This window comes from Balaenoptera borealis, assembly GCF_965194805.1.
Source record: "Balaenoptera borealis genome assembly, chromosome: 6".
NCBI lineage: Eukaryota > Metazoa > Chordata > Mammalia > Artiodactyla > Balaenopteridae > Balaenoptera > Balaenoptera borealis.
Window position 1 is genome coordinate 3116979 of NC_138863.1, and position 12761 is coordinate 3129739.

Genomic DNA, 12761 nt, shown 5'->3' on the forward strand with positions numbered 1-12761 from the left:
CAGAGTCTTAACCACTGGACCACCAGGGAAGTTCCGGTTTGTTTCAATTATACTTAAATTATTTTTCTAATTCTAAGATAAGTATGGTCAAACTTAGATTTAAAACAAAGACATGCTAATGATGCAGAATCGAGTGGACATGTAGAAGCTAGTACTATGACTGAAGAAGTAAAGAAAAAAAGGGACTGGGAGGAGGTGTGGTGTGAATTTCATGATGAATATTGATTTCAGTTTTCTGGGAAGAGCAAAATGAAAGCGTGCTTTGTTACATAAAAACTGTTTAAAGATAAAGCTGACAATATTAAGAGAAATCTTCAGCAAATACATAGTATGATGGTTTAAAAAATATGTCCACAAATTCTTTGATACTCTTTCCTTTACTATCTAGGGTTGCTGTTCTACATCCTATGATGCTCAGGACAGACACCCAGCACCCAGGAGTGATCTGGCCTGGGACGTCAGTGGTGTGAGGCTGAGAAACACTGGGTTACAGGGATGAAAAAAGCCAGCAACAAATTCCCTATAGCCACAGGAAGTTTTATTCTATGAAATAAATTTAAAAATTGTGTTCTAGCTTCCTCTGGATGAGGAAGTGTGTGCAACATGGATTTGCTGTGTCTGTAAGGATTGGCACAAGAGGTACCAAACTAAAGGTCTGACTTCCTTCAGAGCCACTGATTTGAGAAACACCATCTTCCCAGGGCTGGTGAGACAAGCAAGAGTCGCTTCTTCACCAACTGTGAGACTTCCCTAGGCTCTGGTTTCCTCATCGGTGATATGGATTTAATAACAGCATCTACCTCTTTAGGGTTTTCATGAAAATCAAATGAGTGAAAATATGTAAAAGCATCTAACTAACTGCCAGGCATGTCTAAATGATATATAAGTGTTTGCTGTCATTAGTGTTATTTGTGAGCCAGATGGATATTTTACTGGTTAAACATGTTTGCATTAAGATGTTGTGGAAGGAACATTAAAGATAAGACAATGAAGTAAACATTTCTCTTTTGCTGGCTGGAAGGACACTGCAGGAAGCAGGAGCTCCTCTTTCTGGTTCCTTCTGCTGTGCTTTCTTCCTCCTTGTTCACGGGGCACCTGTGGTGAGCAGTTCGGGTCACCCGGTGGTGCTACCCTCGACCAAAATTTCCCCAGTCTCCCAGTCTCGGCCCAAGTTTTCCTGTCTCCTGATGTCAGCCCTCTGTCACCCTGTAACTTGTCTGCCCCTAGTGGGTAGTGGCCCCAACCCCTCCAATGAGGTCTCAGTCCCAGTTTGTCGCATTCTCGGGTTCTTTAGATCCTCTTTCATCCGTAGTAGTTAATCCCCTATTATGAGTTAATCATTCTTTATATTACACTCTCCCTGTTCAAATTACTGGGTGGTTTCTGTTTTTGGAGCGGACCGATACACTGCATTCTTGAAACAACTTGGAACATTTAATGCTCATTAAGTAGAATTTCAAACTAAGTCTTTTGAAGCCGGTCATCCTAAGATTTGTTCTAACAAATCTTAGGTAAATATAGAAACCTGTGGGGGAGTTGGAGCTGTCCTGGGATTAATGCAGAGTAGCTTTCCACATAAAAACATTGTTTTTTGAATATGCAGCAGCTATAGCAGGTCTGTGGCACTGACGTGTGGATTAGTGAGAGGATAGTTTTATCTATGGAACGCTCAAGAAGAAGATCTGAACATCCTCGGCACAAGGAGGCCGAATTTCTCTTACCCGGTGAAATGTAGCTTTGCCTATCCCACATCCAGCCAGTGCTGGGGGACGGAACTTCGTGACCTCTAGCACTCTGCTGGGAATGTTTTCTTAATTATATATAATCAAGAAAAATGGAATGATTATATATTCCAATTCATGTCTAGCAGTCCACCATGGGTATAGTTATGGATGATGTTATCTTGGTTTGCACTTGCTAATATCCTGAAAAGCTGGCCTGCTGAACCAGCCTTATGTGAAACCCAACGTATACTAAAGAGTAACTGAAAATCAGCAAGTAGCCCAACGCCGTTTACTTTTGTCCTTGGAGTTACTGTCTCTACTCTGGTCTGTAACTTCTTCAGTTTAATTTTTAGTCTAAGAGTGCTGATTCTTATAAGTGTTCTATTCTTATTCACTGTGAATACACCTTCTTTTTTAAATAGAGAAAGAAAAGTACATTGATTTGATATGCTAAAAAAATAAAAAGATGATCCAAAATATACAGAACAATTAGTATGAAATAAAGATCTTCTTTCTCAGTGGGAAAAAATAAAAACCATATTGCTTAAGTCTTTCAACATTTCATTTTTTAATTTTTCCAATAGTACACTCTTTAAAAGAAGTTAACAACTTCAATTCCAAATATAAGGATTCAATAATGCGAATGAAAAGCTGTCATTTTCAGTGAAGCTGTTGCCTAATTACCCTGGAAAAAAGTATTCTTTTGATTGAACTGTTGCAAAAATCCCTTAGAAAAGCTTCATTGTTGCCTGTAAAGAGTCTTCTTAAGGTCACTTTTACTTCTAGACCATCCCCTTGTTTCTAGTGAAAGAGTTTTGCTTGGTAATGGCTTGTGGTTCCACAGTGTTCTGTGTATGAAAAGCGTAGACTAAGAGATACTACTGAAGTCGCTCAAATTGTAGATTCTGCCACAAAAGGATGTCCCAACACTGAAACATTTCCCCTTAATGTTCAGCAAGACACATGAAAAGAAAACTCAAGTCCCACGTTCATCTTTACTTTGATCACCATTTTAAATGGCATGAAGAGGCTGCTGCACCGTCGGAAACAGAGCTCCACGGCCCAGTGTGCTTATTAAATGGCCTCCGGGTTCGGAGCGGCCGCCCCAGCCCGGGTTGCGGTCTGCAGGCGGAGGCATCTGGTTGCTGCTGGGGGTCCCGGGGCTGAGCCGGGTGCTCCCCGGGGGCGTTCTCTCAGAAGCAGGGGAAGAAGCAGTGCTCCCAGACAGCAACAGAACAGCGTACGAAACAGTGCTCTCCATCCACCCGATCGTTTCCTGTTCAGAACTGGCCTTTACTGCTGGGACAAGAGGACACTCCTGTTGGCTTTCATTTTTTCCAGACGCTTCACTAAGTGGCCGTTGCTCACCTCGAGCTCTTCTGTTTTGTCCAATGCAGAGCGAAGCTGGAAATAAAGGCAAAAGGCAGTGAGCTTGGATTCCAAGCCTACTGAAAAACAAATTACGACCCAGACCCACCGAGATTCTAAAAATACACATATACCTACACGTGTGTATATATATATTTTTTAATTTAAAAAGGAACACAAGGCACAAGATTCTGGCCTCATGAGTACCTAGGGAAACTTCCTCCTCTGAAATAGCTAGACCCCAGACATGGCGCAGTCCTGGGGATCCTGATGGTCTCACAGAAGGTGAGGCAAACAAACAAACAAGAGCTGAGCCAGACCAGCTGGAGGAGGTGATCCCCACAGCCCTGGGCAGCTGGGTGCTAGGGCTCTGCAGCCAGAAACCAAAGTGGGAATGCCTGAGGCCAGGATGATCATCCCTGGGAGCCAGGGCCACAGAGCCTGGGGGTCACAGCAGGAGCCACATCAGCAGGGAGCTGCCTGGACCAGCAGGCAGTGAGGCAGAGTGGAGGTGCCCTAAGGCGGGGGTTCACAGCCCTGTGATTGTGGAGACGTGCATCATTAGGACAGAGTCTGCAGTTCTGCTTCCGATCCAAAACCCTCCAGGAGGGTGGGCGGGGTCCTGAGACAGGTTAAACGCCCCTGCCCTGCCTTTCACCAGCAGAGGCAGAAGCAGAAGCAGAAGCCCTCTTTGTAGAAATTTCCCCAAGTCAGGCCTGGGGTATAAATTCAAGTATATAAATTCAAATCAAGCATAATCTCATCAAACACCAAACACACGATGGGACAAACCATTTGAGTCAACAGAAGCAATAAACAACAGAAACAGACCCCCAAGACTGAACGTGTTTCAGTCGTCAGTGTGGAAAACAGAACAGCTGTGTATGAAATCTTTAAAGAAATAAGGATGCAATCAACAAAGGAAACATAAACAAGAAACAATCAGGAATGAGAATACGAAACAAAAGGAGGTGAAATGGAAGATCTACAAAAACTGTACATTGTGCAGCGTTGGGAGGTAAGGAGATGGAAAATGGAAAAGACAGATGGTAGAGAAATGCAGAGGGTCCATGAGAAGATCTGGCATCCTCTGATCAAAGTCCCAAGGGGAAGGTGGAGTCTAGGGAAGAGGAGTTACTGAAGGAGATCGTGGTTGAAAATTTTCCAAAATTTATTTAGAAAAAAGACCTCACAGATCAAAGAAACACAACACATCCCAAGCAGAACAAATGGCAGTAAACCCACATATTAACACATCAGAGTGAAATGTAGAAAATCAAAGGCAAAGAGAATGGCAGAGCAGCTAGAGGGGGAAAAAAAAGATCACCTAAAAAGAGTTAGAATGACAGATCTCTTAGCAGAAGCCAGAAGATGGTGGCATGATAGTTGCAATCACCATAGAGAGAAAAACCACTGACAGGTGATTCTGGCCCTAAGCTCCTAATTGGCTGAACTACAATTTCCTTTATGGTGTGAGCACAGCCCTTCAGAGTGGTTTGGGCAGATATGACAATGAATGATTCGGCCACGGGTTTCCCGGCAGTAAATCCTCCCTTTGCTCTCCCAGCTAGAATATCATTACCCATTCTTTTCCTAGAAATAGCCTAGAAAATTTACCTCTCTTTGAAGTTTCCGTTTTTCAGCCTTAAGTTCATCTTCTATCTTTTCAGCATTTTCAGCAGCCAATTTATAACGTGATACTTGGCTTTCTAACCTTATGACCTGAAAGGAAAGGAAAAATCATGTGTATAAATTGATAGGCCTGTTTTCTTTCCCCGATTGCTTTACTATATTTGAGATCAAAAGGTATAATTTAATAAAATGAGAGAAAACACCATGACAATAGTTATGATCTAGCATTTGGGACTATTACATAGGTTCTAGCCACGCAAGCTATTTGTTCATATTTATGAGCAAGCCAGTACTGACACCTATCAGGGACTCATTTCCTCCCTGACCCTTGTCCCAAGTGTGGTTCCCGCCGTGCAGACCCCATGACACCATCTCTCCCTGATATGGGTCGATCCTGCAGAACCAGGCTGGTGAGGCAACGGCTCCACCAGGACCTCAGCTCCAGTCTAATCTCTCCCAGGGTTGGGGGTGTGGGGAAGCAGGAAAGGGAGGAGAGAGGCAAGGGACTCAGAGAGCGGGGTGACGGAAGGCGGCTTTGGGGTGGCATCTGCGGCCAGAGACTCAGCCTGCCCTCAAAGGCATGCTTCCGAACACGCATCGCTTTCTAGGTGCGCTTCTCATTTTCGTCTCTACAAAAATTCCAAAAAGTTCCAGCCACATATACCCACAGTGGAGGGGGCAAGAGTACCTGCTTTTATCTCTCCCTTCGGTTAGGACACAGTCTGTCCCAGGGCCCAGCACGCTGGAGGCATAAGCGCCCCAAATCTAGGGACCAGAGCGAGCCGCTGGGCTGGGAGGGAAAGAGGGAAAATCCAGGCAAAAGGGACATCCCTGCATGAAGCGTTTTGTAATTAACTGATTTTTTTTTTTTTTTTTTAAAGAACAAACTGTCCAAAAAACCCCTAACCACATTAGGTACTTTCTGCAACTAACTTTGTTTATAAAGGATTAGTATCGATTGTAACAGCCCAGATCCTAGTTATGACCTCTCCCTCCCCACATCCTCTCCTAGTAGGAAATACACAGAGAGACTTGCTGCCTTGTTTATCCCCCTTAGGACCTTTTTTGGTTCTAAAATTCTCTGCTTCTTTTTGTCCTCAGCCTTCAAGCCTTTCTAGCAAATAAAACTTGAGTTAATCCTCAGTTGGGCGGCCAGTGACTGCTTCACAAGTGTGCACGTACATTTTGTTCTAATGCAGTTATCTCTTGCTCAGATTTTGCAAGTTTAAATTTGAGGTCGCTGATCTGTCTGTTGGCATCCCCTAAAGGTTGAAAGAGAAGGAAAATCTGTTAAGCTCTTGGGCTTTTAAAATGTTAAAACAAGAGTTACCGGGAACCAAGCCCTTACTTTGTAATCGTCTTGCCAATCTGTAATGCCCGACCTGTGGCCTCACAACTCAGGAGGCGCTCTTTCTCCGCAGCAGGGAGAGCGCCCTTGAGCAAAGAAAGCAAAGAAATGGTAGGGGGAAGGGGGAAGGGGAGAGAGGCTGGGCCTGCTTTTGTCCCCGTAAGCCTCTTTCTAGTTGACTGGCACAGAAAAATACCTTCCGATTTCCCCATACAATCAGCAGATCCAAAGACTGTATTCAGCGTAGTAAACGTGGTTTCTAGCAGCGCGTCAGCTGGTGGTACCTTGGTGCACGTTTTGGGGCACCTGTTCTGTTTCTTAGGCTCAGATAGAAACATCCTTGCTCTGCCCACCTGCCCATCCTTGCTCTAGCCCACAAGGAAACATCTTTGTGCTTCTGTACTCAGGGCTTTTGGGGGGACGTTGGGAACACCGGCCGTTCCTTGCCATGATAGTTTTTCTCCTCCCGCATTAGTACAATAAAAATCGCGCATGGCAAAGGGATTTCTTCTACACGAGGATTGACATTTACTTTGTAGATCCATCACATGCACGTCCGTCCCGTTTTGTAAGACCCCATCTTCCGGGTGCAGACTGTCTAATCTGATATTCCTCTGTCTCTCTTCCAGCTGCCCTTTGAGTTTCTTAATCTGAAAACATCCATCAATAAAGCACGTTAATTTCTCTATTCTAAATGAGACGAGAGCCTATCAGAAAGGAAGCTGCATGTAACGTAAAAGCCCACACCCCCTAAGTACAATCCAATGTTGCCTTGCAGTTATTTCGTGTGTCTCGAAGGGGCCAGAGAGACAAGGGTTCCATAATGAAGCAGGAGAGAAATGTAGTAAGACATTACAATCCACCAGGAAGATGGGGGAGTCTCTCCCGTTTCATAAAGGAACAAACCCAAATAAATAAATGAAAAACCTTGTGCCAGTTAGTACTCTTCTCAGAAAGTAATAGTAGTATACAGGATGAAAATGGAATTATATTTACTGTAACAGGCATGCATTATTTTGTAACTCTGGGTGAGAAGTTATTTCTAAGGTTGAAGTTCCTCTCGAATTCAGGAGGAGATTTTCCATAAAACAGTTTTGAGTGTTTATCTATGAGTTCATAAATCAGTACACGATTCACCTTTGCTTTATTCACTAAAAAGCCAGGAAGGGCCACCTGGAGCCTTCCAGGCACAGCAGCGCTGTCCCTGACAGAACCCAAACAGGTTGTAGGTTTGCCACCTGCAGAGAGCTGGCCTCTGCATAGCTTTCTTCCCTCTGAGAGAGACACACGCACATAGAGTAGCTGGAATTGCACTTAACAGCCGTGACTGTAGAATCTTCTGCTATGTAATGGGGTGTCTCCCAGCCCTTGTTCTGTTAACCTCTAATCTCTGCGGACTTGTTGGAAGTCCCCCCACGCACCGACAGGAGCAGAGCAGACCCCCAGTGACATACAAACCATCGGTGCATGCTGCTTTAAGAAAACAAGTACAGAATTACCATGGACACATGTTTTTAAAAGATCACAGGCACTTCATGAGAATCCTCCCACCACATTTAGTGCCTTACCCAATTTTGAGAGAAATCTTCAGATCTTGTAAAAAGCGAGGCAAATACCTTTGATTAGGCTTACGCGGGAAAATGAGAGAAATCGAGCTTCCTTAGGAAGTGATTGTGGAATAATTTAATACTACCCTGCATATGAAAAAGACCAAATAGGACAACTGTGTAGTATTTCTTGAGGTAGAAGAGATCAAGGAAGGTAAACTATAGTTAAAACAACTTGGATCAGCTGTAACAAAGAAATACCTGCTGGACAGGGGTGCTGATCACTGAGAGATTTACAAAACTGACTGTTACGGGCCAGTGGAAGAGGAAGGGTGTCGGAATGTCTGGGGAACACCCTTGCCTCTCAAGGCTTAATCGAGGCCTTCTACATAAATCTTTATTTTAAGCAGCAATTCATGTAGCATGTACCAACTTCAGACCATGGCCTTGAATCTTTGGGGCATCCTCTCTAAATCTGATATGATTTCTGATCTTTTACTTGGATAAGAACATTAAGAACACTGGTTGGCTTGCTAATTATTTTCAGCCACGATGCATCAGGGGTTTCCTGAGGAAGCAAGAAGCTAGAATGGGAAGGTTCCCGGTTTCAGGTGCCCCGTTCCAGAACCCGTAAAGTAATAAAAAGATCGTTACCTGTTCCAATAAGCATTCCCGTTCATCAACAAGCTTTTTCAACCTAATATCTAAAGAAATCAGAAAGATACAGGTTTAGGTGACTCCATGGACTGCCCCTTTCAGCAGGTTGCTAAACTGAAGAAGGAGCATTGGGGTTAGTGAAACTGATGATGAAGGTATTATACACGTACCACAGCGAATGAGGCCACAGACAGGATGGGGGAGGAATTCAGCCAAGGGGGGTGAACTGCGTCAACCTCCCGCACATGCTTGTCTCGTCAGGGCAGCATCCGGCTGCATGCAAACAGGCTAATCTTCTACTCTGGGTTAGCATGCAAGAGCTCTAGGGCCAAACCACACTGCAACACAAGATCTCACAAGGCTTCACGGTTTAACATCATTAGCAAGGTACAAACACACTGAGAATCGGGATCAAATATCACCAGCATTTTCGTTAGCCTTGACTTTCCAAGTTTCCATCCCCCAAGGGTCGACCTTCCTCATTTCTCTCAAAGACTCACCAATGTCAGAGTTCTGACTCTGCTTATGAACCCTAAGTGTGCCGACAACACATTCCGTAACCCACTTGTTGCTATTCTTTTGAGGATATTCTTTTGAGGATAATTAGCAGTAATAACTTAGGTTTCTGTCATTCTTCCCACCCCAGATATAGAAGTCTGCATATATGTAAGCACCTAGAAATCCCCCAAACATCTCTCTGAAGGGGCATTGAGTAAAACATTCTCCAGACTACAGAGAGGAAACCAAGACCCAGGGAGGATTTTAGGGGCAAAATCCTACACCAGTTTCGAGGCAAAATCAGGACGACGTGATGGTGGTGGGCGCTCAAGTGTGCTGTGCCCTCACTGTGTGCCAGGGACCGTCCCAGCCACTCACACCACCTCCCGCGAAGCCCTCCAGGTGGGCACTGCTGCCACATCCCTCTTCGACAGATGAGGACCCAGGCCCAGCAGCTTTCCTAAGGCCCCAGGGCTGCACCCCTAACCCCTGCACCCACTGTTTTCCTAAACACAGCCCTCTGAGTCAGACCGGACTCCTGGTCTGAGGCTCTTCTTCCCAGGTTTTGATTAGCTGTGTGAAATGGAAATAATTCATACAAAACGCACCTTTGTTTTCATTAAAAAAATCATCTATCCACATTCTAATCCAAGTTACGTGTTTTCGCTAATTGTTTTTCCAAACATCCTAAATTGCTATTTTGAAAGGCACAATAACAAAATAAATGAAAATAGAAAATGTTATGTATAAGATACATTTATAATCCTTTTGAGTTCCATTTTAATTTACATGCAAACTGCTTCTGACAGATGTTTTACTCTGTCCCTTCCATAAATGCACCCAACACTGAAACAAAAATTAAAAATAAATTAAAAACCTGGCTCTCTCATTCAATATCACTTTTCATTTTATCTTGTATATTTTATATTCCTATGTACAAAAACCACAGGCATCATAAGAAACACTGAATATAACAGAAGGTGATTTGAGGCTCACATATCTATTTACAATTTTATTATTATTTTTTTCTATTAGAAGACTTCAAATATCTTAGACAGAAAGTAAAAAAAATGTTAAAATGTAATAATAGTGCTAACAATAAAAAACAAGAGCAATCTGACCTTTAGTCTTATAGTGAAAATATGAAAAATGGAGAGAGACAAATGGAAGTTTTAAGGAAGAGAAATTTTAAAGCAGAAGTGGAGAAGATTAAAACTAAATAGTTTCAGGAAACTGGAAAAAAGAAAGAAGCAAAATTGTTTGATATAAAGAAAATAAGCACTGAAATAAGTCAGGGAAAGACAGACAGTATATGTTATCACTTACATGTAGAATTTGAAAAATAAAACAAACGAATGAATATAACAAAATAGAAACAGACTCACAGATGGTAACTAGTGGTTACCACTGGGGAGAGGGAAGGAGGGAGGGGCAAGATGGAGTAGAGCATTAAGAGGTACAAACTACTATGTATAAAATAAATAAGCTACAAGGGTATATTGTACAGCACAGGAAATATAGTCACTATATTATAATAACTTTAAATAGAGTGTAATCTATAAAAATATTGAAACACTATGTTATACACCTGAAATGAACATAATATTGTAAACCAACTATACTTCAATAAAAAAAAATTAAAAAAAGAAATGAAATTGAGTGCTGCTTTTTTTACAGTCTTTAAAGTCAACAAGTCTAACCTGTGAAGTGAACAGTGTTGCATGACTGGTAATTCCTGTGATACTGAGCAAGAGTGCTGCAAACCTATACGCACTAAACAGCCTTGCTCATCATTGGTCTCTAACACCCAAATGATCAGCATTAAAGAAGATGAAGTCACACTATCTCAAACTCAGAGTTTTCTTTTACACTGGGAAGTTAAAATCAATTGGCAATTAAAGTTATTTTAGTAACATTGTTAAAGGATTACGTTTTTTAAAAATCTGTTTTTTATATATTAAATTCTACCACACTTTCTGGTGTGAACTTTAGAGACCCGGGAAACAAGAAACAAAGTGGCGAGGCCATACAGACAGTCACAGGGGCAGCAAGCAAGCACCGGGACCCCCAGCCCTGCTCCAGAGGGGCTTGCGTGTTGTGACCGCGTCTGTCCAGGCTGCAAAGGTCAACCACCAGCAACAACCATGGTCACTCGGCACTTACTCTCCAGCGCTTTACTGGGTCTGATCCTCACCACCACTCTAAAAGGCAGGTTCTAACCCCAATTTCAGAGAGTAAAATGAGACACAGTAAGGGTAAGGAGCTTACTCATAATAATATATTGTCAGGAGGATAATTTTCATTCTGTGGGTTAATTTCATCCAATCCGGGGCCTCCTCTCCCCATGGCAGAGAAAGTCACCTCCCTCCATATTCGCAAAGATAATGATCACAAGACTGACATCTCAAGAAATCCACTGAGTGTGGTCCCTTCTCCGCTCCCTCCTTGCACTGACTTAATTTGATTATAATCCATGTGGTCAGTTTTCAACTTCCCCAGGGCTAGCCTCCCACACCAGGATCGCCCCTCCTTCCTGTAAAAGGCAGAACAGGGCCAGGCTGCTGAAGAGGTCTGTACAGATGGCAACTCCCTACAGCAGCTGCTGCTTCAGTTCAGCCCAACAGCTGAAGCCTTTCACGTCTCAAAAAATTCGTTCGTCTTTGATGTAAGAGGGGCGGAGAGGGTGAAAGGGAGAGAGCGAAAGGGTTTTTCTCCTGCAAGACTGTACTCCCTATATAAGATCAGCACACTGAATAAGCACATATTCTGTATGTGGCACGCTCACAAACACCCCTTCCTTTCCTTCTGGAGCCCGGACACTTGGAATGAATCTTACTGTTGTGTTCCCTTGTTTTGATGGCCATGGCGGCACGTCATACAAGGCGGTCTCCTAGAAAAGGAATCTATCAATAGAAAACAGGAACCCTAAACTGTCTAAACACCCAGAAGCAGCATTCCAGGGTCCTAGTGACAGTGGAAATTTAAATGTTCAGGTCATTAGGTTTTCCATTAATTGGAAATACTCAATGTTATAGAAAGTAGTCAATGCAAGATATCCCATTCTTAAACACTCTTTTCAAAAATTTTACTGCTTCCCAACCTTTGTATGTTATAAAATAGCCTATAATTCAAAATTCTGTTACCTTTCCCTATTTTTTACAGAAACTCACAATTATACTTACATACTTTGGAAGGAAGATTAACATTTTACATACAGTAGGCGTGTTCTGGTTTGGGGTTGAAAAATACCCCAGCTTTTTGATTTAAAGTATCAGTGATCGATGCTTTTCTCTGTTCTGCCTTATAGTGAAACCTCAGTGGTCCAGGTTCCTCTGGGGTTGTGGCTGACAGGTCACCTTTTGATTCTTTTCTGAGTCTGAGTTGTTTGACATTGCGATCTTTCCAAATTGCCTTATATACTTCCACGCCTTCCTATGCTGAATATACCAAAGGTAACCATTTCTTGATAATTCAGGGGCCTTCACGTGTACATTAATTACTGTGTGGGGCTGTAATATCATCTTGCCTTCGGAGCAGAGTAACTGATGTTCATAGTGAAGGCTCTTAGATTATCAGGGATGGTTTGGCTCTTCAGAATCCTTATCTTTTTTTTTGCTGACTTTCCAATTCTCTGCTGCTTCCACTAGAGATTGGGTCCTATGTGCTTGTTCACGGGCAGAGCACCTTCCATATAGGAAGTGATCTACATGTTTATTGATTAAATGAGGGATGAACACTTGAGACTGCTGGCTGGCTGGCTGGAGGGATGGGAAGCCTATAATAATGCCCTTAAATGTGCTGTTGAATAACATGGGAAAGAAAGGAAAGAACTTAAAATGGTTTGATGATCTCACCACTGAGTGAGTTTGGCTGTTGAATCACTTCCCCAGAGGCCTTTAAAAGTAGGAAGGAGAGCTGTTTCCCAATGTGCATTCCGGTATGAAAGCAGCTTTGCTAAAGTTAGAGATACCAACTTTAAACTCCTTT

At 42.9% G+C, this 12761-nt stretch overlaps 1 protein-coding gene across 6 annotated transcripts in view; it reads right to left on the reverse strand.

The window, feature by feature from the left end:
• Window positions 1-2273: 2273 nt before the first annotated feature.
• Window positions 2274-12761, reverse strand: part of LRRFIP1 (LRR binding FLII interacting protein 1) — a 147453-nt gene continuing 136965 nt past the window's right edge. For all 6 annotated transcript variants that reach the window (XM_082395958.1, XM_082395954.1, XM_082395955.1 and 3 more), the window contains 5 exons: window positions 8274-8323; window positions 6605-6722; window positions 5907-5986; window positions 4710-4814; window positions 2274-3128 (listed from right to left, as the gene is read on the reverse strand). In XM_082395958.1, coding sequence (XP_082252084.1) covers window positions 3018-3128; window positions 4710-4814; window positions 5907-5986; window positions 6605-6722; window positions 8274-8323 — 464 coding nt within the window. In that variant the 3' untranslated portion in view covers window positions 2274-3017. The remainder of the gene's footprint in view (window positions 3129-4709; window positions 4815-5906; window positions 5987-6604; window positions 6723-8273; window positions 8324-12761) is intronic.